Source organism: Zeus faber, assembly GCF_960531495.2.
Source record: "Zeus faber genome assembly, chromosome: 14".
Lineage (NCBI taxonomy): Eukaryota > Metazoa > Chordata > Actinopteri > Zeiformes > Zeidae > Zeus > Zeus faber.
Genome location: NC_137200.1, coordinates 4,776,873 through 4,802,338, shown reverse-complemented (window position 1 = coordinate 4,802,338; position 25,466 = coordinate 4,776,873). Strand labels below are relative to the sequence as shown.

Here is a 25,466-nt window from a genome sequence, read left to right as displayed (position 1 = left end):
TTTTATGTGGTCGAGGCATGTGTTGCCTCATGATTTATTCCTGTTTATAATGCAATCATCTGTATATAATGCACGAGCGTGAATAAGGTCACTGTTATTCGCAGTTAAAATGAAGGCATGTTGTCTCCCAATTTGAATTGCTCTCCCTCTTAGTTGCGGTGGAGGTTCAGCTTCAGGTTCATTCGGTGTGACACATGAACACGAGGGAGGACGTGCGCGCTTTATCTTCATGTGTATGTGTGTGTCAGCTGGGAGTGTAGTGCCCTGTACCGCATGTGTCAAAAAAGCCATTTAGTTTGATTCATATGCCGTCAGCAGACCCTCGATGTGTATGCCGGGAACCTCCCGTATGCGCGGAGCCAAAAATGAGGAGGAGGAGCGGATATGAAATCCCACCACAGCAACCTTCACCTCCTGCTGCTCCCTGTGCTCCAGCACACCTGTGCATGTCTGGACAGGGGATCAAATGTTAGACATAATATGTTTCAACCCTCTGCATTGGCTCCTACTGTCTAATGATATTCTCTCTCTCTCTCTCTCTCTCTCTCTCTCTCTCTCTCTCTCTCCCCTAGTCCTCCAGCAGTGAAGGGTCTACATATTGCAACCATGGGTGGATGGAGCAGGACGGCCTTGCTGTGTCTGTTAGCCTGCTTGCTTACAGCTAACATTGTACATGGTGGTAAAAGGTAAGAATGCATACCATACTTTATGTGGGAATTGATGTTGACATCATTATATTCACTACTATTAGCACTAGTAGTAGTATTAAGTATAATAGTGGTACAAATGCACTCAAAATATACAAAGACGTATCCATTAAGACACATTAGACCCAAGAAATCCAACAAGATATTTTCTATAATAATTAGATGTCTATGTCTAAGGGCTATTTTGTGTTAATGCTGGCCAATCGTTCTTAGTCATGATGCGGTAACAGGAATATGAGCAGGAACTTATTCAGCACGATAGGTCTAAACATGGCCTACATAGACAAGAAGGAACATTGGGACGCTATGGGAAGAGAACACAGTTATGCATTCAGTGTTCTAGTTATGGAGGAGACACCTTATTAATCTCTTGAGAGCCCCCCGACAAGGAGGAGAATGAGAATAGATTGTGTTAAGAAGCACAAACATCCGTTCATGCCGAGCTGCATCACTCATTGCCACGTCTGCAAGTCGTTCGACTAGCAAGTCAGTCGGTCGGTCAGTCTGTTAGTTGGTCAGCCAACTGTCACACACCCAATATCAATCCACCTCCCAGAGTGAGAAGTAGCTTTGATTAACATATATTGCACTTTTTGTGGCTGGATATTTGGTTACTCTGCCTGTTGTCTCGCAACTGTAATTAGGGCAATCCCACAAGACACGTGTACAATATGCTCTATAATTTGAGGTAACAATTGGAACACGACAGGTAGAAAATGAAAAGGTTTGAAACTTAAAATAGCAATTATCCATTCCACCATTGCTTTGCACGCTTGTTTTTTGGTTTTGTTTGTTATTTATTTTCAATGGTCTTGTGGGACAGTAAGGAACTAGATTATTCAGAGTTGTAGATGACGTGTCTGACAGCGTGTTGTTCTGGTACATACGACACACGTCCCTTTCTTTTTTTTGGTTTTCCTTTGGACTGTGTGATGGCAAATGTACATACACACGCCACCATGCTAAAATGCTGGGATCTTCTGATCTTTTCTCCGTCTCTCTTTCTGATTTTGTGTGACCAAAATCAGAAAGAGTAACGGAGAAAGGATGCTGTGACGGCGCCGGGGAGAGTGATAAAATTTAATGGGGAAGGAAAGACAGAGACACAGAGACAATGAGACAGACGGGATGAGAGATGACAGAAATGTGACCTGCAGTCATGTCACTGCTACAGTGTTAATCCCCACATGGTTCTAATGACAGACATTCACGTGCAACACACCTCAAAACACCTGAACCTGAATCCACTTGCAGGATTAATGTGGATAACTTTGAAATCGCACCCAAAATAAGCATGTAAACCAATCAGACGTTCAACACGTGGATTCGAAGCAGCATTGGCTCTGGAACCAAAATGTGTCGAGGCCCATCTGCTAGCGCTCGGGTTCGTATGGGGCTCCAGTCTCATGTTGGTTCTTGTGAATCCAGCAGAGATTTGAGATATCTGCGAGGCTGAATTATTCAGTGGCACTGTCAGGGGCAGTCGTTGGAGTTGACTTGATGAGGGTGATGTATTGAGATGGTCCGGCTCACTACCCTCTCCGTGACAAGTGCTCCAGTGCCGAGATAATGCGTCCACGTACGGCACACTTTCCATTTCAAATGCCACAGTGCAGCGGGAGATGCGTACATGCGTGAGCCATGCGGCAGGTTCCCTGTTTGAAATGTAGAGCCAAACATGCTTCACTGTTACACACGCACACAAGCAGAAATCATTTGACTAATAAATCACTTGCCACTCAGGTTTAGGCCACACTAAATTTCAGAGCCGGCACTACAGTACTACAGTAAGGTGTGATTTACTGGGTTTGCTGCATTGGAGTACAAGGGGGTAAATTACACATCCAGCACCCTACCCCCCACACACCTTAAGAAAATAAAAACATGATGATTACTTCACCGAGGAGCTGTTACTGTTAACTGCAGAGCAATTATCACCCAAAGATTTACTGTATAATCCAACCCACTTGTCCAACAATGGAATACACACACACACACACACACACACACACACACTGCTGCACACCTTGGGGGATTTCCAAGAGAGAGTAATCAGGAAGACCTAGCACTTTGCTACAGTATGTCGCCAACGAAAGAAATTGCCTCATAATTACTGTAGATTTCCACAGACCCAGAGTTACCCAGAGCAAGAAAGGAAGCAGAGAGAGGAAGAGACAGAGAGAGAGCGTTCTGGCATGCGTGTGCACGCGTGTGCGTGTGTGTGTGTGTGTCGGTGTGGGAGAGAGAGAGAGAGAGAGAGAGAGATTGAATAAAAGAAGGGGAGAGAGAGAGAGAGAGAGGTTTGGGGGTAGTGAGCAGCCTTGTTGCTGTTCCGATGACCTGTAGAGGGTGATGGTGTACAATGTTTTAGGAGGAGGTGGCCCCTGGCAAGGCTGGCATATTAACACATTGCTTCATCTTGGTTTCCCTGATGCAATATCTGTTTGTATGTTTTTTGTTTTCCCTTCTCCCTCACTCTCTGCCAACCGCAACCCCAATAACGCCCCCCCCCCCACCCCCCCACACTGCCACCCATCTATCCAAATATTCTCCTTCGTCGGGTGAATTTAAATTATTTGTGATCCTTAGAGCGCCAAAGGGGGATCTGTGCTTGTTCCCTGTGTTCCTGTGTTGGTTGAGGATGTAACAAGAGTATGTCCTCTCTGGGGTTTGAGTATCACAGTTGCTGAAAAGATTTCAGAAATGACGAGCAGGCGATAGCAGGAGGGGTATACCAAAAACATAAGAAATAGATAGATTCAAATATTTTGGTTGTTTTCCGTGACAGATGACCTTGTATGCCTGCAGTTTACCTTGTTCTTACGGTGGCATTTGATGGACTTCTCACAGTTGGAGAACACATCGCTGTTGGATATTTTTAACTGAAATTGTATGAGTTTTTATACGGATTTGGCCCCTTAATTATATAAATAAATTAGAATGTCACATGGCATGGCAGAGGGATTTTAGTGAATTCTGGGAAAGTGGTGTCAGAAACGTGGAATTAACCCCCTCACTCCATAAATTCATGCGCAACGCAGGAAGAGCATTCCTATTTAGAAAATCTAAATGTGCTGCAGCTTACATTTAATGCTATGATCCCCCACTCTCCTCTATTTCCGCTCTCTCTCTTTCTCTCCCTCTCTCGCTCTCTCTCTTTCCCGCTCTCTCTTCCTCCCTCTAGCACGCCCTCTCTTTCTGCTCTTGAACGCTCTTTAATTTGAATTTAACTTCTTGCTATCTTAACCTTTTCTCACTCCCATTTTCCCTCTGTTTCGCTCCCCTCCCTCCTTTCCCTCCATCTCCAGTTATCTTCACCAATTGTCTTTCCCAGAGAAAGTCTCACACTTTTTCCCAGACACACCTGTCATCCCTCCTTCCATTCTTCCTGCCATTGCAGGTTTTTGCTAACTAATCTTGATGACCTCCCTCTCTCCTTGATGTGGGAGCTTGTTCCCAAACACGCTCCTGGATTTATTTAGCACACCGTCGCACGAGTGCACTATGCCATTGGCAGAGGAAGGGAGCGAGAGGAGGATTGCATAGGGGCGCACAATTATTTATGACAGTCTTTTTTTTACGAGCTCATTCTCAGAGAAAACAGGAATTCATGTGAACAAAATACATACAAACATACACATATATGCAAAATCATATGCATGCATGGATTGTGCATCATTTGTATAAGAAACACTGAATGTGAATGCAAACACACCTGTAAACAATTTACATGAAAATGTTTTTCCATTGGCAGTTGTAAACCGTGCATGGAAGGTACACACACACACACAAACACACACACCCACACACACACACAACGCATGCAGAATCACAGGTACGAATGTGGTATCCTACTGTTGTGTTAAAAAACACAATAGGATTCAAATCGGTATTTCAACTGATAAGTGTGCTGAAATATGCATGAGTTGAGATGGCAAAAAATTCTGCGTGCACAATTACTGATTGTGAGCGCTTGCAGCATCCCTTGAAGCATTTTGTTTCATGCTGTTCAAAGAGTGCATTCAGTGAGGCTCTTTACAGTTTAAAAGATCATATTGAGGTATAAATAATTTCTGTGTGTGTGTGTGTGTGTTTGTGCGTGTGTGTGTGTGTGTGTGTGTGTGTGTGTGTGTGTTTTTGTGTGTGTGTGTGTGTGCGTGCGTTTGTTTTGCTGTTGTGCCATTATTTAAATTATGATAATTATTCAGATTATTATTTTCTTTTATTATCAAAATAGAGTAGTTGATTTTTGAAGTACCAAGAGAATTCTGCTTGGTGGGATTTTCTCATTAGTTTACCTTGGTGGATTTATTCACTTATTCTTCTAAATCCTCCCCTCCTTCACATCATGCAAATTCTTGAAATGACAATAATATTTGTTGCGTTCAGGTCGAGTATCAGGTGTAACGTAACATAATGACTGTCTGAGTTCTTCTCTTTCCACACACGCTGTTTCATTGGGTTTACGACAATGACATGGCCCACATCGATTTATGCTTCCTAAAAATAATGAAAACATATTGTTCTCCTGCACGTCGGTGAACGTTTTGGGGACAGCACTGGAGGATCTGGTAATGGTACTTTCTAATCTTGACTGTCGAATTGTCTTCTTTTGTTAATTTTCCAGCTCTGGGCAGAATGGCATGACAGACGAGCAGAAAGATAACACCACTGTGTTCACCAAGATCTTAGACAGCCTTCTGGACGGCTATGACAACCGCCTCCGGCCCGGGTTAGGAGGTATGTAAATCAAATCGTGACTCAAATGGTAAAATAAAAGTCAGAATTTGGGAGCTGTGGTGGCATCTGAATTTCGAGCTATAAAGTGTGGTGTTCATTTGTCATTCCTGGATATTTCATGTTAAACGTGGCCATTATCCTTCAGCTGTTTTTGCTGTCTTATGGGGAAAAAAAGCAAAATAGCTTCCATCAACCTCTCCAGTTATATGGCGGCACCCTCTGGAGGAGGTGTTTTACAATAAAATGCTGTTAAAGAGAGAGAGCGAAAGAGACAGACGAAAAACCACTCTGGATAGTGACAATGTATTTCTGCTTAAATACCACTCCCCTGGAGAAAACGCTCGGTGGATCCTTTTCATGTGTACAATTTACAACGCCTCCATGGTTTATATTTTCGGACACACACGAGGGGCGAGAGAATTGATAAAGAGATTGAACTCATTTGCTAATGGCACTGACACTGAAACAATGCCTGAAAATATATGGTTATCGACATTTAAAATTGGCATTTAAGGAGTTTAATTTTTAGTGTGTGTGTGTGTGTGTGTGTGTGTGTGTGTGTGTGTGTGTAAACTAACCGCTGTGTTAGAAATAAGGCTAAAATAAGGATGAACAGACTAAAGGTTACAGCCGTGTGGTCTTGGATTAACAGGTAGGTAGTGGCTAATGAGAGGTGCTGATGGACACTCACTCTCCCAATTTCCTGCTTCAACAGAGCGTGTAACCGAAGTCAAGACTGACATTTTCGTGACCAGTATCGGGCCAGTCTCAGACCACGACATGGTAAGCCTGTCCCCCACCCTCGCCTTTTTAAATGTCACTGCTCCCCCTGTCCCTATCCCTACATGTCACCCTCCCTACCCTCCCCTCCCCCGTCCTCCCACTCTCAGTCGTCTCGATGGTGGTGGACTCTAACCGGATGGGATGTTTAGGAGATTGGCTGTTCATCATTCATCATCCTCATTAAATTCCCATGCGTGAGTTCTAAATGTCGGGTGCATGAAATGTTTCTATTGGTGCGCAGCCTTTTAATCCCATCCTATGTAATTTGCCGGCCGCAGACATAAACTTGATCCCACTTGATTGACTTTTAATTTGCAGCTCGACATTTGTTGCATCCCATGAATTGGAACGGTACGGGTTTGTGCCACCCTGTGTGGAACTGTCTGCGATCTTTCATAGACAGTACCTTGTCATTGTAAAGAGAGGAAAAATGGGAGGGTTTTTTTTTATATTCTTTAGGGCGATCTTTTAATACTTTTTTAAAATTGTTGATACTGTGATCCAGTGAGAGAGGTACAATATACATGGGCCTCATTTGCCTCATCAGAATTTTTATAATTAGGCCCATCACTAATCTTTATAAGTGATGGGCCTTGCTTTGGGTAATCCTAGTTAATATTCCTCCTATTTCAAAAACCAACTGCTGCAATCTAGATGTTTTCCAAAGTTTGACTTGCTCAACTTGTATTTAATTTCAATCCGTATTTGTGCTTTGAGATGATGATGAAACGTAACCACTTTGTTTTGGCACGCCCATCAGTTGGTCATCTGCCAGTAAATTAAATAATGAGAAAGAAAAGGTTCAAGTGAAATTATTAATGGTTATTTCAAAATAAGTAACTAAGTAAACCTGTATATTCACGTCTTCACTACAAACAATGGCTGGATAGATTTCTCTTTGAAAGTGTCCTCTGAAATGGACAGTGTATTTAAAGATGAGTTCTAGATCAATTGCCTCATCTTTTACTGCACGCAATTTAAACGCCCACTCGCCTCCCCGCCAACATCTCTCTCCCTCGCCATCGTCTTTGAAACAACAACCAAAGCGAGTAAGAGCGACTCCTGCTCCATTCTCTAGAAGTTGGTGTACATTTTTTTGATATAATCTCAGTTAATTGTGCGGGCTGACACCAGGGCTCCTCTTCTTTGTTAAGTTGCACAGAGCGGCCGACCCAGAAGGCGCCACGGACGAGAAAAAAGCTCTCCCCAATTCCCTAACACCGACTTTCATTTTCCATTCCTCGTCCATTACCTTGAAGCGCTGTTTCGGCTCAAGCTAATTATCTCACATGCAGAGAGAAAATAGGAAAGGGGGTGAAGGAAGAAGACCAAAACACAGGGCTACACCCTAATTTTCCCCGGCTGTATTTGCTGTGTCAGTGTGGAACCATTAAAATCCGCTATCAGCAGTGGTCGTTAGCAGGCTTCAAAATGAAATGTCTTCCTAATTTATCAAGGCTCAGTTTTTAGGTCAACTACAATTTAGATTGTTGAATGCCAAAATGTCCCCCGTTGCTTAACAGGAATGATTATCACGATGTCCCTTTGGCTAAAAGCTACTTTTGCCTTATATTGAACCAAATAACCTGATCACAAGCATCTCTTTGTTCTTGCTTCATTAACATGCCCACTTGATCCTTTACACCCGAACCTTGTAATAAAAGCAGCAGGGTAACCAATTAATAGACAACATTTAAATTAGGTAGATGTTAAAGGACCATACTGGCATTAAATGTTGAGTCATTTTATCAGTCCGGTCACATTTTACGCGACCCCTGACCATTTACCCTATGAAAACTCGCATTTGCAGATTTTTAATCTATTCTTTAACGTTTGTAAATTAAGTGACTTCATTTACCATATTTTGTATTTGTTTCCATTCGAATTGGCAGCAGCACCATTGGGTTGAAAAAAAAAATACAAAAAGAAATGAAAAAATATATATATACGGGGGAGAACATATGCACGATTTGACACACGTAGTGTGACATGAGCAGACAGTTACCAGCAGGGAAACTAGGGCACGGCTCACATAAGAAAGCCAAAGTGACAAGAGAAAGAGAACGACAAAATAGTGAGAGGACAAAAAAAACATACGTTAAAAAAAGGAGAGGAAAAACGTTGGATTAGTCAGCATTCTCTGTCAGCAAACCCAGCTAGGGATTGGAAAAATAAAATCATTTAAAAAATACAAAAGAAATACAAAAACAGCCGCGAGGAGGATGACATCTGGCTCCTTGCCATCGCCATGTCTATGCCTTTCTGCCTGTATTTGTTTGTTTCTATTTATTTATTCTCCCTCTCTCTCTCTCTCTCTCTCTCTCTCTCCCTCTCTCTCTCTCGCTCTCTATCTTTCTCACTCTCGCTCTCTCTCTCCCCTCTCGCCCAATAGGAGTACACCATAGACGTGTTCTTCAGACAGAGCTGGAAGGACGAGAGGTTAAAGTTCAAAGGCCCCATGGCCGTGCTGCGTCTCAACAACCTGATGGCGAGCAAGATCTGGACCCCAGACACCTTCTTCCACAATGGCAAGAAGTCGGTGGCGCACAACATGACCATGCCCAACAAGCTGCTCCGGATAACAGAGGAAGGCACGCTGCTCTACACCATGAGGTACATCAAGATATTCTGTATATATATATATATATATATATATATATATATAATAGTTATTATTATTTCAGATAATAATCTGAGGGTAATTTCTGAGACACTGAGAATGTATAGCTTATAGCTTATTCATGTATCTGTAACTACATATTTTATAGAAAACCAAAATAAAACTTATCATTAAATAGACAATTGGCAGCAATATTAAAATCCCAATAGAAACATTGATCTATGAACAAAAATAAATATTTGACCCGGATTGAGAGGGCCGACTCCTGTGCCATAAAGCATTTCAATGTAGTGTGTTTATTGGAGGGGGAGGGGCCGCGGGAGGGGCTTCCGCCGCTGCTCCGGATGAGAGCAGTGACGGATGGATGGTAGATTAGTGTGTCACGGACGCTCTGACATGCTGTTTTTCACCCAGCTGTCTGTCGGGTTGGGGCAAAGCGGCTGCAATTAGAAGGTGCTGAGCGACAGAGAGAATGGAGCACCGCATGTTTGTTGTAGCTCAGAGTCCTGGTTTTTCTCTTGTTGGGAACACGACTGCCCTTACTTCTTCTTCGTCTTCAGCCTCTTCGTCACACTCTGTTTTTCTGTTTTCCATGCCGCTCATTGTCCTCCCATGTCTCCGCAGGCTCACAGTGAGAGCTGAATGTCCCATGCACCTGGAAGACTTCCCGATGGACGCCCACGCCTGTCCACTGAAGTTTGGCAGCTGTAAGTACCCCCTTTCATGCGCACACACACACACACACACACACAGACACACACACACACACACACACACACACACACACACACACACACACAGACACACACACACACAAACACACACACACACACACACAAACACACGCACACACAAACACACACACACACACACACACACACACACACACACACACACACACACACACACACACACACACACATATGCGCACTCACAGATCCATATGTATCTATGGAAATGCACACAGACTTAGACACACTTACAAACATTACAGGCCTGTGCAGAGACGTTAAGAGGGTGTATTCTGCTCTCCACTGTGCGCACATTGCGCACCTCGATGCCCATTGACGCTTAAAAACAACCGGGCCTGATAAAAAATTGCACCATGGGGCAAAGGGGCAGGTGCTCGGGCACCCTCCGCCCCGCCCTCTGCACGTGCGTGAAACACACCCACACCCTTACATACACCCACTTCCACACCCACACCCACACACACATACATTCACTAGCGCCACGCTATCCAACTGGAAGCGAGACCCCAGCACCAGTCCCTGATGGGGGCTGAGAGGCTGGTAACAGCTGTCCTCCCAGAGGAGGTGTCCTCCAAGGCCCCCCGATCCGCCGCCGCCAGCCGCACCAGCCCTGACCCCCTGGCAAGGCCGTGACTGGCGTGCGGCAAACAGACCTGTGTTTACCCAAGGCAACACTCCCTGTCATATTTTCAGAACTTGGTGCCAGCTGCTCGCCACTGCCAGCTTCCCCCGACCTCAAGTCATCCTTAAATGGTACCGGAGCGAGAGGGGGAGCACGGGAGATTACAGAAAGAGAGAGGGGGGGGGGGGGAGAGAGAGAGAGAGAGAGAAAGAATCATGTAAAGAGAGCTTGAGGGAAAAAAACCGATTCACATTTCAACATTCATCTATCATTGTGTTTAATGGGAACACGTAACATCGTAGCGTGAGGCACATAAACAGACCAGGGGAGATTGAGAGGGTGACTTGGACTAAGCAAACTCAGTTCAAGGGGAGAGTGGGACAAAGCAAAGGAGAAGACAGACAGGCGATATAGGGGATGGGAGGAAGAAGGGCGTGTGATGAAACAACCCCAGTGGGGAAAAAAAAGACAAACTGAAACGGTAAAAGAAAATAATAATAAGATAAGATGAAGTAAGACAGCTGGAGAGCTGAGCTTGTGTCTGCACCTCTTTGTTCTGTCTAAACTAAAAGAGGGCAAAGCCTCCAACAGTCATTCCGTAAATATTTCAGTGATGAGCTCCCTTCCCCGATGCTGCAGTCTGCAGTCTCCCCAGCCGCTCTCTCCGCAGTCACACTGCAGCTCTGACAGGTCGGGATGCCAGAGGAAATCCAAGCCTTTCCCTTTCCTTCTTCTTTTCTTCACGTCGCTGTCCCGTCGGGTTTCCGTTTGTTTATTTCCCGTTGACACGAGATGAGGTGAGACCCCGAGACATGATTCCTGAGGCCTGATAAGTCCGGACGAGGCATGTCGAATTGACATAAAATCAGATGAGAGGAAACCTGGTGCATTTTTGAAAAGGGACAAAGGAAGGGACAAGACAGGAACATAAGAGATGAAATAAGAGAAGAGAACATTCTAAAAAAGCATACCGGATGAGTAGAGGAAGTCACATATTATGTATTATGTATACAGTATACATATTGTATATACTCTCTCTATTTATAATATAGAAAGCCAGCAATTTTGGATCTATAAAGATGTACCTGTAGTACTTGGATTCTTTGGGAAAATAAGAAAATTCACATTTTCTTTGTTTTTTTTGGGGGTTTCTTTCTGTCAGATGCCTACACCCGTGCAGAGGTGGTGTACGTGTGGACCAGAGGTGCTGCCCAGTCGGTGGTGGTGGCCGAGGACGGGTCCAGATTGAACCAGTATGATTTGATGGGGCAGAGTGTGGATTCTGGTGTGGTGCAGTCCAGCACAGGTAGGCATCTGCCAACCAGCCCCATTTATAACCAATACGTGGCAGTTTCGACTATTCTTCTTGGATTAAAACGCAACAGTGCCCCTCCATACTAACGTTGGAGGAGAAGGAGTGACCCACTGCACACTAAAAAAACCTTCAGCATTGGTCACTATCCATCAAATCAGAAAACAAACAAGCTGTCACCACGAATTCTGACAGCTGCATCAAAACACGCCCGCATCCGCAACAGAATTAGCTTGGTCGCTTTACAAAGGTGGAGCCATGTCCCAGATTCTCCATCTCCCTCCTGGCTGCTTTTTTTATTCCATCTCCTCCTCTTTTGGTCAATTGATACTGGCAAAAATTAGTGACAGCGTAAACTGGGTGACCTGTTTGCTACGACTCATAGCTTCAATGGGAAAATAAATAACGGTTCATCCCTTGCTTCACACGTGTCGATAACTAGTTCAATCCCATTAGCTGATTTTCTAAGAAAATAGATTTTTTTAAATGATTCAGTTGCTATCAATCAAGTGTGCATTGATCCTCTTGTGTATGTCTGTCAAACATTGAAAACAGTCTTATTTATTACAACCTAATTAATTCCAGCACTGTTGCAGAGGCTACTCTGGCTCTACATGACCCACCGTGTTTTTCTGCGTGTGGCTCGGTCACTGATGAATCGCCTCTGTCCCGCCTATTGAGCTGGTTGATACATGACACCAATAACTACTGCAGTAAATCTCAGTTGCAATAAAACTGCATCCGGAAACAATACTACTATAAACCTTTTATAAAAAACACTTGGGAGTAAGCACAGAGAGATGCTCATTCAAGGTTATTATAGTTTTACCGCACAACCCCAGATCGCCAATTATAGCGTCCTGAGAATTCAAAGCCCTCAGCACTGGGACTTGCAGCCTGTCAGATATCCATATTGTGGTCCCTAATAGGGTTTTTAATGTCGTACGGACAAGAAAAATGCCAGTAGTATCACCGTGCTGGCCTTGGAGCTGTCTTGTTTTAAAGTACACAAGGACAAAGGCTTGTATATGTGGCTGCTATCTCTATCCAGTAAGTGCTTAGGATCGCCTCAACATGGCAAGACATACAGTTCTTGCCATGTGGAGGCATATGTGTGCAAAACTGCTTACTTGGGGAATCGCTAATAAGTTGTTGCAGCGGTCATAGGTGTCTGTTGCTTGTTATTCCCAAACTGACATTCATTTTTTCACGATGAGTCATTGTGCCTGCAAATCTCTTGAGCCGTCCTTTTCGTGCTGACTGCAGGAGAATATGTGGTGATGACGACCCACTTCCTCCTGAAGAGGAAGATCGGTTACTTTGTGATCCAGACCTACCTGCCCTGCATCATGACGGTCATCCTCTCTCAGGTGTCCTTTTGGCTCAACAGAGAGTCTGTCCCTGCCAGGACTGTCTTTGGTGAGTCATGCTTTCCTTTATTCTAGTTTATTTTAAAGTGCAGTATAATTTATATAATTTATATATATACCAAGCATACATATGGACTGTAGTCATAGCCACACTGTATGTATTGGTTGAATAATTGGTCAGGGTGGAAAACGACAATAACAACACGAAAAAAAGTAATGACATTGAAGCTCTGATGTGGCCTGATGTGAAAACACTCACTCCAAATCAAACTAATCTAACTCAAGTGACTATAATCAATCCTGCTTGGGATTTCCAAAATAAAACGTTACAGCCAATAGCTTTTGGATGACAGAGAAGCCACACGCAGCCTACACACAGCTGTCACTGACCGTCCCACTGCACTGAGTGGATTCTTCTGTCCGTCAGATGATCAGAGCATTGGTAATGCGCTCTGTACTACATGTACACAATGAGAGCACCGTGTTTTTCCACACATCTGAAAGCCCCGCAGATGAAGTCACCTGCAAAAATAGTTCCTCTGCTGTGACCCCTACTCTGTGTCCTTAAGGTGTTCATTTGGTTGAATCATGCCATGCGTTCCATATATTTTGAGTTTTGGATTTGGATTCCGATCAAATTGAAAGTGCTTATCGATGTCGTCAAGAAAAAAACATGGAGTGCTGTGACATTGGACTCTTTATATTTGCATTTATCATCAAGGTGAAATGCAAAAAACAAGATGTCCCTTCTTTCCCTCGTCTCCAGTCTCCTTGGAGATTTTGGGGCTGACTCTGCACCAATGGAACTAACACGAGTTGTTTAATCAGTTGTGGCTGGCTGCAGTGGAACTTCGGGCACGGGGCTTCCTGTGACAGTAGAGTAATGTGGCCTGAATGTGTGCAATTGGATCTTCCAGCATGGTTGTGTGTTTGTGTGTGTGTGTGTGTGTGTGTGCCCCTGTATGTATGCGTGTATGTGCGTTTGCGCCAGGTTTTTTTTATCCACAACTCCGTCTGTGCACACTTCCACGTGTATGTGCGAGCGAGCACATTTGCATGGGGAATCTCTACTGTACAAAATTGTATTGTATTGTTTTACGTATGAGAGAGGGAGAGGAAGAGAGAGGGAGAGAGAGTGTGCATGTGTGTCTCTGTGTGTCTGTCAAAGCGAGGTCTTATGTAACATCGCCCAAAAGAAAAGCTCTCACTGGTCTGCAGCATGCTCTGAAGCAGCGAGGCACAGCAGTAGGCCCAATGTCCTTGAGTTACCTCACCCTGCTCACTCCTTCTTTTTCTTCTTCTTCTTCTTCTTCTTCTTCTCTCTCTCTCTCTCTCTCTCTCTCTCTCTCTCTTTCTCTCTCTCTCCCGTCCTTAAAGAGCTTTCCCAAAAGCAGAATACCCAGCTTCTAACTATGGCACCAGACCTTCCAGTGCTGCACTCAGACTGCAGTTTTTATTTTTACCCTTCATGCAGTGGTGTGTCTCCCGAACCCTTCCTTCATACATCCGCTTCTCTCTGTTTGGTTACAGGGCGGCATTTGAATGTGTTTGGGTTTTTAATGTGGATGTCTAAATGTGTACTTGTGCTTGTAGTGCAGCGAGCAACCTGCGGTGCTCGTCACGTGCAGAGAGGGGAAAGGAGGATGGCCTAGATTAGATTCAGAGAAGTATCTAGGGCGTGTGTGTCCCTTATGATATCAACACTGGTTCTTCTCACAAGCCACACACACACACGCACGCACACACGCACGCACGCACACACACGTTTGCAAGAAGATGGACATGCACAGTAAGAGCACAGCACTTTGCTAGGTAGGTCATTTGTGGTGATAAGTATTCATCATTTGGCGCAGGAGTCTCCTCGCCACGGAGGTTACATCAGTGCCGCTCTGAATTAATCATTAAAAAGACATAGGTCACCATGAGCATGTTGAAGCTGTCATCCTCGTCCTAATCATTTGGTTTAAGTCAGAGCTTTCTAGGATATGATCTAGTCTGCTACTCCTATGATCTAGCTGTGTATGTTGTCACTTTTTGGGTGATAACATTTTTACTGTTTATATACTATATAGGTTTTATAACTCTGCCTGAACATAGAATCATTCGCCATCAATCAAATTATTATAAAACAATGAGAATTGAAGTAGGCAAACAACCACAATACCAGTAGACTATACCTTAATGTTTGTGGTGTGAGCAGCCACACCTGACCTGGATCTAGGTGATTGGGCCAGGGTGGCTGCATACCTGTTGTGCGTTGGTTGGGCTACGAGCAGCAGGTTAAAGCCCAGATCCACACACACACTCGGGGAGGAGCCCTGTCATGACGTGTTCTATCTGCTCCTGGCTAATTCCAGCTAGCCCACTCTCTACAATAAAGTGGTGTTAAAAACCCCCCGTCTTCTGTGCCGCAGTGACAGCTGAAAACGCCACTTGTGTGGCGTGTGGTGGCAAAACTCCCACAATGTAGTATCAAGTGTTCATATGCAACCAGAGAAACCCCAGCCCAAATATTTTTTGACCAATTTTAGTTTCTAATGCAGAATACGTACATCGCTTGGGGAAGCACTCGGGTGTTCGAGTTTCATGATGGAAAAGCATGCTGGAATTTCTTCTGCTAATCCATCATATTAACCTTTTGAAGCATCTGTCAATAACGATTGGAGTCAGTGACTGAGTGACGGTTCGGTGAGCTCGAAAAATAAAGATTTTCGTGCCTCTTTATTGCATCTCAGTTTTTGAAATTCAATCACCAAAAGAAGGAGATGAAAACCCTGTAAACCTTGGTGAAGATGGGAAAGAACACTATTATGTTTGCGATCAGATTTGCTGTGTCTACAAATGTTGGAATGTAATCCTGGCCGCACTCTTTATTTTAATCCACTGACTATTCCAAGCCAGTGGCACGGTATTAACGCCAACACCCTAAGTTTCCACGGCTGAAAAATAAAAAGAACAATTAGCTGCCTGTTTTATGGCTCTGATGCAGAGCTTACATATGATTCAAATGTGACACAGGAATTGTGTTAACATGAATAAAGACGCAGATGAAAATACTGTATAAATAACATTACATCCACACGGTCTAGCCGCGGAACTAAATCTGTACCCTGCTGCCTTCCCCGTAGATGAATAGGCAATTTCAAAACACAGCGGTGGGTAGAGTTATCTTATTCATCATTGTGCCGATTAAAGGGGCTGATTAGTTTACAGCGAGATCAGTGCAGTGGAAAACCGTTAGTTAAATTAGTTTATTTGCGACTCAAATGAAAAAAAAGAAAACAAAAAACAAAACAGTCGTTGATGGTGATGATATGGTACTTGCTTGTATTTCCTCTAGCTCCCAATCTATCTCTTTCTTTCTCTCTCTCTCTCTCTCTCTCTCTCTCTCTCTCTCTCTCTCTGTCACACACACTCCCTCTTAAGAGAGATTGACATGGAATTAGTGACTCTTTATGTGCATGTGTGTGTTGGTTGAGTTTATGTTAGTTCATTGTGTGTGTGTGAGGGAGATGGACACTTTATATGAATGTTCTCATGTTTGTATATTTATATTTGGTTGAAGTTCATGTGTTGGCTTGCGTATATCATTCACTTATCGTACCATGTGTTGTTAGCAGCAGTTGAAGTGATAACTGAGTGTGTGTGTGTGTGTGTGTGTGTGTGTGAGTGTGTGTGGTGTGTGTGTGTGTGTGTGTGTGTATGTGCATGCGCGTGTGCGTGCATGCGTGTGTGTGTGTGTGTGTGTCGGTGTGTGTGTGCCCACGTATGAGCCATTCTCTCAGCCGTGAAGCTCCACAGCGTCAATTAATTTCTTCAGAGAAGCCATATTCAAAGTTACAATAACGTGAATATATCAGTGGCCTAAAGGGTAGAACCTGGCAGCGTAGAAGCTGATTGGCTGCCAGGCAGGAGGAAATCCACTCCAGAGGACTCCCTTGGACGGCTGTCAGTGTCACAGAAGACTGACACGTCTACAAGCTGCGGCACGCACAAGCAGCACACACCGGCCCATTTATTAATTAAGATTAGTGCGACTCGACAGATCGAGTGTTGGATCTGTACAGAAACCGCTGTGTATTCTCTGCAGCTCAAACTATATTTCGGAAATACATGAGCTGGTGGTGTCCGAGACGTAGTTTGGGGATTGGGCAAAATATTCAGGATGTTGCTGCAACCTGGTCGTTTTTTGTTTGACACTGGTAGTAACTGCTATGGCTCTCATTGTATTAAATGTGACTTGTGGATACATTGTGTTGCCTGTTGTTCATAACAACCAGAAATGGTGGGAACATTCATTTCAATTTACTTTGAAAAAATATTACAATGTGAATGTTTTTTTAATGTTAATAAAAGTCTTGAGTTATATATACAGTATATGCTAAAATATGCATAATACATATGTACTGTAAAAACATTTCAAAATAACTTTACTTGACAAGAACCACTTTCGTTCAAAATTTCTCCAAGTATCCATCGCTCCGTTTTCAACTGACGCACTGGCCACCAGGGGGCGTTCCATCATAGAGCTCTTCCAGAGACTTGAATGACTTCAGGCAGGCCGGCGGCATGAGGCATGAGATAATGTGTAGCAGAGCTTTTTTTGGTATAATGTATGGTTAAGTTGTGCTTGGTTGAATAGCTTTCTAACATGAAGTTAGTTACATTTCATCAGTTTGTCCGTCTGTCTAACTTCAGGTCTTGTTGGCTCTTATAGCTTCCATTTACTCGCCAGTGCAGGAGTGGCTGCCTTCACACCGGGAGACATTTCACCTCGCCCTGTCATCTATCATTTCAGATTTCTAGATTTGTTCCCAACCCCAATTTGCTCTCCCCGTGCCATTTTTCTGTCTTGACATTTTATTTCATATTTCATCATCCTGTGTGTTGTGTGGTGTATATGAGAAAATCTGTGTGTGTGTGTGTGTGTGTGTGTGTGTGTGTGTGTGTGTGTGTGTGTGTGTGTGTGTGTGTGTGTGTGTGTGTGTGTGTGTGTGTGTGTGTGTGTGTGTGTGTGTCTGTGTGTCTGTGTGTTTGTGTGAGTACACATATGTGTGTGAGAGTCAAGAGGCAAAAACCTTGTTAAAAGCGTACGATATAAATCAAGTGTCACTGCTTGTTCACACATAACTAAATTGAGCAGAGGGGACTCCCAAAGAATTGAGTTACACTACTATTAATCCAGTTAGAACTTTCCAGATCAGTAGCTTTGTTCATTAACAGCCTTCACAGCGAGTCCCTGGAGTCTATTAGGCAGACGTGTCAAATGGAGTCATTTGAAAGCCGCTCCAGAGTCACGTCCTAATGAATCATGAATCAACCTGCTAGTGTTCGAAATTATTCCTAAATAGGTCCCATTGCTAAAAACTATACACTAACTTTTTTCTTCTTCCTTTGTGGAGGTGACAAGCACACAGACACACAAGAATAGACACACACATACAAACACCTGCGCACACACACACACACACACACACACACACACACACACACACACACACACACACACACACACACACCCATTCACACTCTCCCACACTCACACAGCCATTCTGTTACTTTGGCTTCAGATACACACACACACACACACACACACACACACACACACACACACACACACACACACACACACACACACACATCCTGTGCTCTACACATCCAAATTTATTTCCATGCATATACGAGAAGTTTCTCGTCTGAAGCAATGGCTTTGACAGGAATCCAATATTACTTCAAAATTTAACACCTGCTTTTTCTCTGCCATAAAACAATCTGGGAGAGTTGGAGGAATAGTTTCCATGACAACTAAGCTTGTCATCTCTTCCGAGTTAAATTTATACGAATCCCAGAAACAGCACACACTTGAAGGGCCCTCCACAACGTTAAATGTTTTATTCCTTCTGGTATACGTAAAACAAAGGAAAACCCGTCATTTAACCCTCTATGGCTGGGGATCGCAGATGTATTAGCTCTGGCTGGGGATCCCCTACAGGTTATACAAATATGAATTCACAAAAATGTAATATCTTAAATCTATACTCATTGTCATTAGTGAGGGTGAGTATATATATTTTTTGTGTAAAACAAACAAAATAAATCAAAACAAAAATGTAATACAAACAGAAAAATAATAATTTGCTGTAGATCATCTGCAATTCCTACACGGACCCCTAGGGGGGCCCTGCCTTCCAGATGCTTGGTGTAGCATGTGTTGGTATTCCTTCACCTAGTATTGCCCGTTATCAAACACTATTATTCTCAGCTTGGTGTCGGAGGAAGTACTACATAGTTTGTTGAGCATGGAATGGCGCTGGTGAATTGTCGTGCACACGGATTGTTGTCGAATCCATTGTTCGTTGGTTGAGGGGGTTTCACATTAAAAAAAAAGGTGCATCCGACAAGAAAGGAATTCCTCTTGAAAATCCCTGCATTGTTCCGGCATCAATTTTTCAAAATTGATCATTAACCTTTAATCGATCTAAAATGTTTTACACAAAAACACGCCTGAGAGAAATGATAAATTATAGGTGTGGCGGTGAGTCAGATCTATTTGTAAAGCACTTCATCTCAGGCTCCACACCCAATGGGCAGTTTGAGGGAAGCGCCTAACCCTGAAAGACGGATTCCGAATAAACCCGGAGGGAAAAACAAAAGGAACCTTGATGAGAGCAAATCAAACCATAGAGGTTCCACTCACTCCATTTAATCTCCGTTGAAGCAGCGGCTTCATTATAAATATCTGAAACGTAAGTCCACGCAGATTCAACTCATCCACTAGAGGTGCCTTCACACTCACGGCAAGTGACAAATCATTTGTTTGGCTTTGACTAATGAGAATATTACAATCATCCATTACGCTTCGTGAAGCGGCAGCACCAAGTCAGCACCGCTAAAGCATGTGATAAAATAGTGGGAGGAGGAGGAGTCAATGATTCATCACCAACACTTCTTTGGAACAGAGGGGGAAGAGGAAGAATAATTCATAATTCTGCTGGCAAATATTAACATTTTGGAGCAGATGCAATCGCTCGCTGCCAGTTGCTTTCGGAGTGTTTGGAGATCTCACTCTCATCGAGAGATCAAAAATAATATTCTTTTGTTCTTTCTTTCGTTTGCCTAGCCTCGGGATTACATAAGGGCTTTTTCTTTTTTTTTTTTGTGTGGATCAAGAAGGGATTTTTTTGCAATAATAAAAGGTCATGAGAACAAAGTTGACGTCAGAAATCTGCTAAGCATAAAGGATTAATTTCAAAGAAGACAATTCGAAAAGAAGATTTTTGTGTTTTTCTTTTTGTCTCTAATAATTCTTTAAGAGGATTTGAAGGAGTGGGTAAAATAAATAGGTATAGAACACATTTCCGCCGTCTCTTTTTCTCTCTACCACAAAGGGTATTAAACAAAATTAAAAGCCATGCGATTAATGGGAAAACTGTATGCTTACAGCCGCTTTTGAAACGAGCCACGGCACAAAACCGAGAGCCCATGAAAGAGTTGAGCACAGCGTTGAATGTGGTACGCTTTGTCTCCGTCCACATCGTGTATCTATTGGTGGTATTGAGTATTGGTAAGTCAGTCCCATGCATGCAAAATATCCCCTGCCATTCGTTTTGCTGTTGTGAGGGATCTAAACTTTTATCGAACATCGACTGTTCCACTGGATGTTGCGTGCAGTGAACGTGCATCCACGCTCCTCTGTGTGTGCTAAGGTTTCCCTCAGCATCATTTATAATGAATGTACAGAGCCAGCTGTTTCCCAGCCCCATACATTTGGAGTGTCAGGAGGTCCCATAGACAGGCAGGTAGCGCTTGTTTTGTTGTTGTTGTTGTTGTTGTTTTTTGCCTCTGGGCCGATTTTGGAGTTGTTGTTTTTGTCGTGTGTAAACATCTGTGGTAGTTTGTGCGGATGAGCAATGCACCGTCAGATTTGCTCTGACCCGCTTAGAACTCCGCCGGCACGCAGCCCCGTCACCTCCGCTGCTGATAATGAGAGCCTGATTCCCAACAAGGCTTCTAATCGGCAACAATCACAACATCTGTGCTGTGTGGGAGTGATACAGGTACACACCACCCAGTCATGAGGGGAAGGTTTATGAGTAAAAGGAAGACTGGGTGTTAATGTGCAGTTGGGGATGTGCACCGGATATGTCATAATATCGGATTATATATTCACATTCTTTTTTTCAGTGCAGTTCAAATATAGTTCAAATTATCCCTGCGCTATCCTGCAGGGGATTGTATAATGTACTGTATGGTACTATTGTATCCCCACTCATGCTGATAATTTCTACCAACAGATCTATATTGTACACTCTTCAGTCTTTCCACTCTTATTGGGCAGGTGAAATTTAGTGGAATCTGCTATTCTACAGTATGTGGTTCTTACCTGTACAGTATACTACAGGGTGGAGGATAAAATACCTTCCTACAGCCTTCCTCTGGATGCATCACTGGTATTGACATGTGGAGAACTACCAGGTGGTCATTTATCTGTGTAATGCTGAAAGTGGCAAGTCAGAAGCATTTGTTGTCGCCTGGAAGCTTTTTCAGGACAAGTGTGGGAAGTATGTATTTTCACGGGTGTGTAAAAAGGGGACATTTCGACTATATCCCAACATCCTTTTTTCAATGATATTTAAACATCGTTCTGTGTCGGCTGGTCTTGGGTTATTTTATCAGGAAGTAACTTTTTTGTCACTGCAGAGTAGTGTATCAGCCTTGCTTAACAGGGTTATGTCTATCAATCCAGAAACACATGGCCTATGTTCCGCATGGAGCTTTTGAATCTGAAAGCACCTAGACAGGTAGCTAAGTTAATGTATCAAAACAGATTGGAATTTGAATTTGAATTGAATGAGCCTTACGATGACATGATGCTAGCTTATTGTTTTAATTTTAATCAGTATAAGAAAATATATACAAGGACTGTGGGGAGGCCCTGAGCAGTCACTGATGGTGAAAAAAAAAAAATTCCTTAAATTATTGGTGAAAGGCTGTACGTCTATAGGAATGTTTAAATCCTGGCAGTTGCTGTTAATCACATTGACGTTAATCAAATCAAAATGACCACAGACCACAGACAGCTGCAGCAGTCACAGGGGTTTGTGGGACTGTTTTAATATTTCTAATGCTTAGAGTTTGATTTCAGTAAAAAAAAATCAGACCTCACCACTGGGTTACTCTTCCTAAATATTTGTTATTTATTATCCATTAACGTTCAAAAGCCATACTGTAATGGAAAATGAAAAAGGAAAGAGAAATAATAATGTCTTCATGGGCGACAATTATGACTAAACAGCCTTATAAAGTGTTGTTTTTTTCTTTGTGTGCTTTGCCTTAACATGTCTTCGTTGCATGGAAACTATGTTGAAGTTCAATTGGTTGCATTCAGGGCTGGAAGAAATACAAACACAACTAAGACATTTAAAACAGTACACCAGGGTCAAGTTCCCAAACCAGACAAAAATAGAAAAGGTTACGATGGATTTGGGGATGTTGTTCTTCCCGAGCTCATTGCATGGCATCATAACTTCACCAAAGTTATGATATCACAGCATTAACTCCAAATTCCTCCTCTCATCGTCCTATTTTCTTCCACCTCTTCCCCCTGCAGGAGTGACCACTGTGCTGACCATGACCACACTCAGTATCAGCGCCAGGAACTCTCTCCCCAAAGTGGCCTACGCCACGGCCATGGACTGGTTCATCGCCGTTTGCTACGCTTTCGTTTTCTCCGCTCTGATTGAGTTTGCCACAGTCAACTACTTCACCAAGAGGGGCTACGCCTGGGACGGCAAAAGCGTGGTGCCAGAGAAGGTATTTGAACACTTTCCACATGCCTGTGAAGGCTTGACGTCAGAGCCAACTGCCCTTGACAAAACAGACCAAAACATGGGTGTGTGTACCCTGCAGTTGTCCCCACACTGTAAACAAAATGCATCGTATAATTAGGAGTATAGAATCTCTCTTTCTCTCTCCGAACAATTTATTTTCCCGTTTCTTCCTCCAAATACAAATGATATATCACCTCAACAAATACAGGTACAAAAAGTGTGTGCGTGGCACGCACCATTAACACTTCATTGTTGAGAGATCCTTGTGTCCAGGCAGGGAATGTTCCTTTGTAGTTGCCAGCTCATCCCCCAGCAAATTAGATTCATGAGACATGACACAAACATTAATAGTTTAGTGTTCCTCCAGAGTTTCCACCTTCACTTCTTTTCATGCTGGGTGAGCAGCACACAACCTCATTGTCCCAAGCTGTTCTTAAAAAAGATAACAACATTTTATTAAATCTTAGATCGCTGAGTTTGAGGCCCTCATAGTAGTTGGCTGACTAGATTTGTGTCAGTCTGGCATTCCTAATATTTCCATAGCTTAACACTGACAGAACATCTCTGCAAAATATCCACGGTTATGTTTTGTGCTCTGTTTCAAATTATTAGCAGTCTGGATGTTCATCTCAGATGTTTCAGCAGCCTGACCAAGATTCTAGTGTTGACTTCTGCTCCAAAATTAACACTATTGCAATTTGTCAAACATGGAATGGAAGCAAATTCATTGTGTTTATTCTTGCTAACAGAGGCTGTTTGTTTGCAGTTTGGCAACACTGTATTACAAGAAGCTAAAAGAGCAATCTGACTCGTATCGTTTCACATTTTATGATATTGCACTTCCATTGCAAGAAATATATTAATTTTAGCTGATGGAATTTTGCATTCTTAAATATTTTCACAGGCCTCCAGTGACTTAAGTTATATTCAAATACTGACCAGACATTCTTAATTGAAATCAAGTGATGCACATAATCTGAGTTCTTCATTGTTGTCACTTCCCCCCGACCTTTGGAAACAATGAAACAGCAAAAGAAAAAGAAGGAGTCTCTTCTGAAGAAGAACAACACCACCGCGTACCCAGCCGCCACTGCGACGGCCTTTGCGCCCAACATCGCCAGAGATCCGGGATTGGCCACCATCGCCAAGAGCGCCCCTCCGCCCCCGTCCGAGCCCAAGGAGGAACCCAAACCCAAGCCCCCAGAGGCCAAGAAGACCTTTAACAGCGTGAGCAAGATAGACAGGATTGCCAGAATAGCCTTCCCCCTGCTCTTTGGAACCTTTAACCTGGTCTACTGGGCAACCTACTTGAATAAGAAGCCCAAATTGCAGGGGGTCGACCCCCACTAATCCCCAATCTGTTCCTTTTAACTTGGTTTTGTTAATACATTTGTTTCATTTTTAACCCCTCCACCCTCCGAAAAAAGGGTTTTGGTTTTCAGAGAAATATGGTGTTTATGCTGGTTTAAATCTCCAGTTACTGCATTGCTTCTATGTTCACCTAAATTTGAAATATTTGTAAAAAAAAAAAAAAAAATAAGAAAATAAATGAGAGGGAGAGAGAAAAAGAAAGAGGGAGAGAGAGGAATTGTCTCAGAAGGACAAACATAGTGACTTTTGAAAAAGCATAGATGGGGTTGGGAATAATGCTATTTACACAATATATAAATATATTAATATATACCAAAAAAAAAAAATACTATTCTACAACTGCACATCGCCCAAAATCGCTGAACGTCTATTTATTGATTTTTTCGTTTTTTAATGTTCGCTTCGTAGTTCAATTATATTTTGATGAAATGTTGAACATCAGATTCATTGACAGTGTAAAGGCATTCTGCATTTGCATGGGCAGGGCATTGCTTTAATTAGAAAAAAATGTTTTGGATTACATTTTGATTACAGATCAACATTGACCAGTGGCTTAATTTATTTCAATAGCATTGGGGAAATACTAGCCTCAATATCTGTCGAGTAATCTTCCATTCTCTGGTGTCGGTGTTGATGTTTTTTGATTCATTATTTTATCGTTTGTTTGTTTTTTTTCATTTGGAAAAAAAAAAGTAAGTTAGGGTTTCTGCAATAGCAATAAAACATGTCTCAGTGGAAACACAGTTTGTTTAGAGATCAAAGAATATATGGAACAAATTTAGTAATTTTTTTGTGCTCAGCATTAACAATGATGTTAATTTACTTCATGTAAATATCAAGTGTTAGAGATGTCAATATTATGATTAAGCTTTGCAAAGTGTAACTTAAGGGTACGTTTATTCCGAACATGTCAAGGACGCTCTTACGTTGTTTCATAAAAAAAAAAATAATAATAATTTTTTTGTCTATTACGTTCACAATCGCTTTACCCAGGAAAAGAGTTTTACTGGTCTGTTTTCACGCTCAAGCAACCGTTTCCGGCCACGTTTGCGTTTGGTCGATCGTTTGTCGAAGCTGCTTTCACCACTGACATTTGAGGTAAAAAAGATGATCCAAATGAATCTCTAACCGTGTGTTTATGTACAGAACCATGGAAACAAGAGCAACAGCGTCCACACAATAAACTGGGACTAGATAGCAGTGAGTAAGAATGTAAAACTCATCTTTAATGTTGGAGTGTATTTTGTATTTAGAATTAAAACACTATTATTCAAACTTTTATTTTATTTTATTTTATTTTATTTTATTTTATTTTATTTTATTTTAATATCATTTTATTTTATTTTTTTGTGGGGGGAT

General features: G+C 42.6%; 1 protein-coding gene across 1 annotated transcript; it reads left to right on the top strand.

The window, feature by feature from the left end:
• Positions 1-588: 588 nt before the first annotated feature.
• Positions 589-24,086, top strand: gabra1 (gamma-aminobutyric acid type A receptor subunit alpha1; the record flags this gene model as incomplete). Its single annotated transcript, XM_080014056.1, has 9 exons — positions 589-686; positions 5,335-5,447; positions 6,163-6,230; positions 8,623-8,843; positions 9,475-9,557; positions 11,387-11,530; positions 12,803-12,955; positions 22,517-22,719; positions 23,766-24,086. Exons 1-9 carry the CDS (start codon positions 607-609, stop codon positions 24,084-24,086), a joined length of 1,386 nt encoding a protein of 461 aa, XP_079870182.1. The 5' UTR covers positions 589-606.
• Between the last annotated feature and the right edge of the window lie 1,380 nt (positions 24,087-25,466).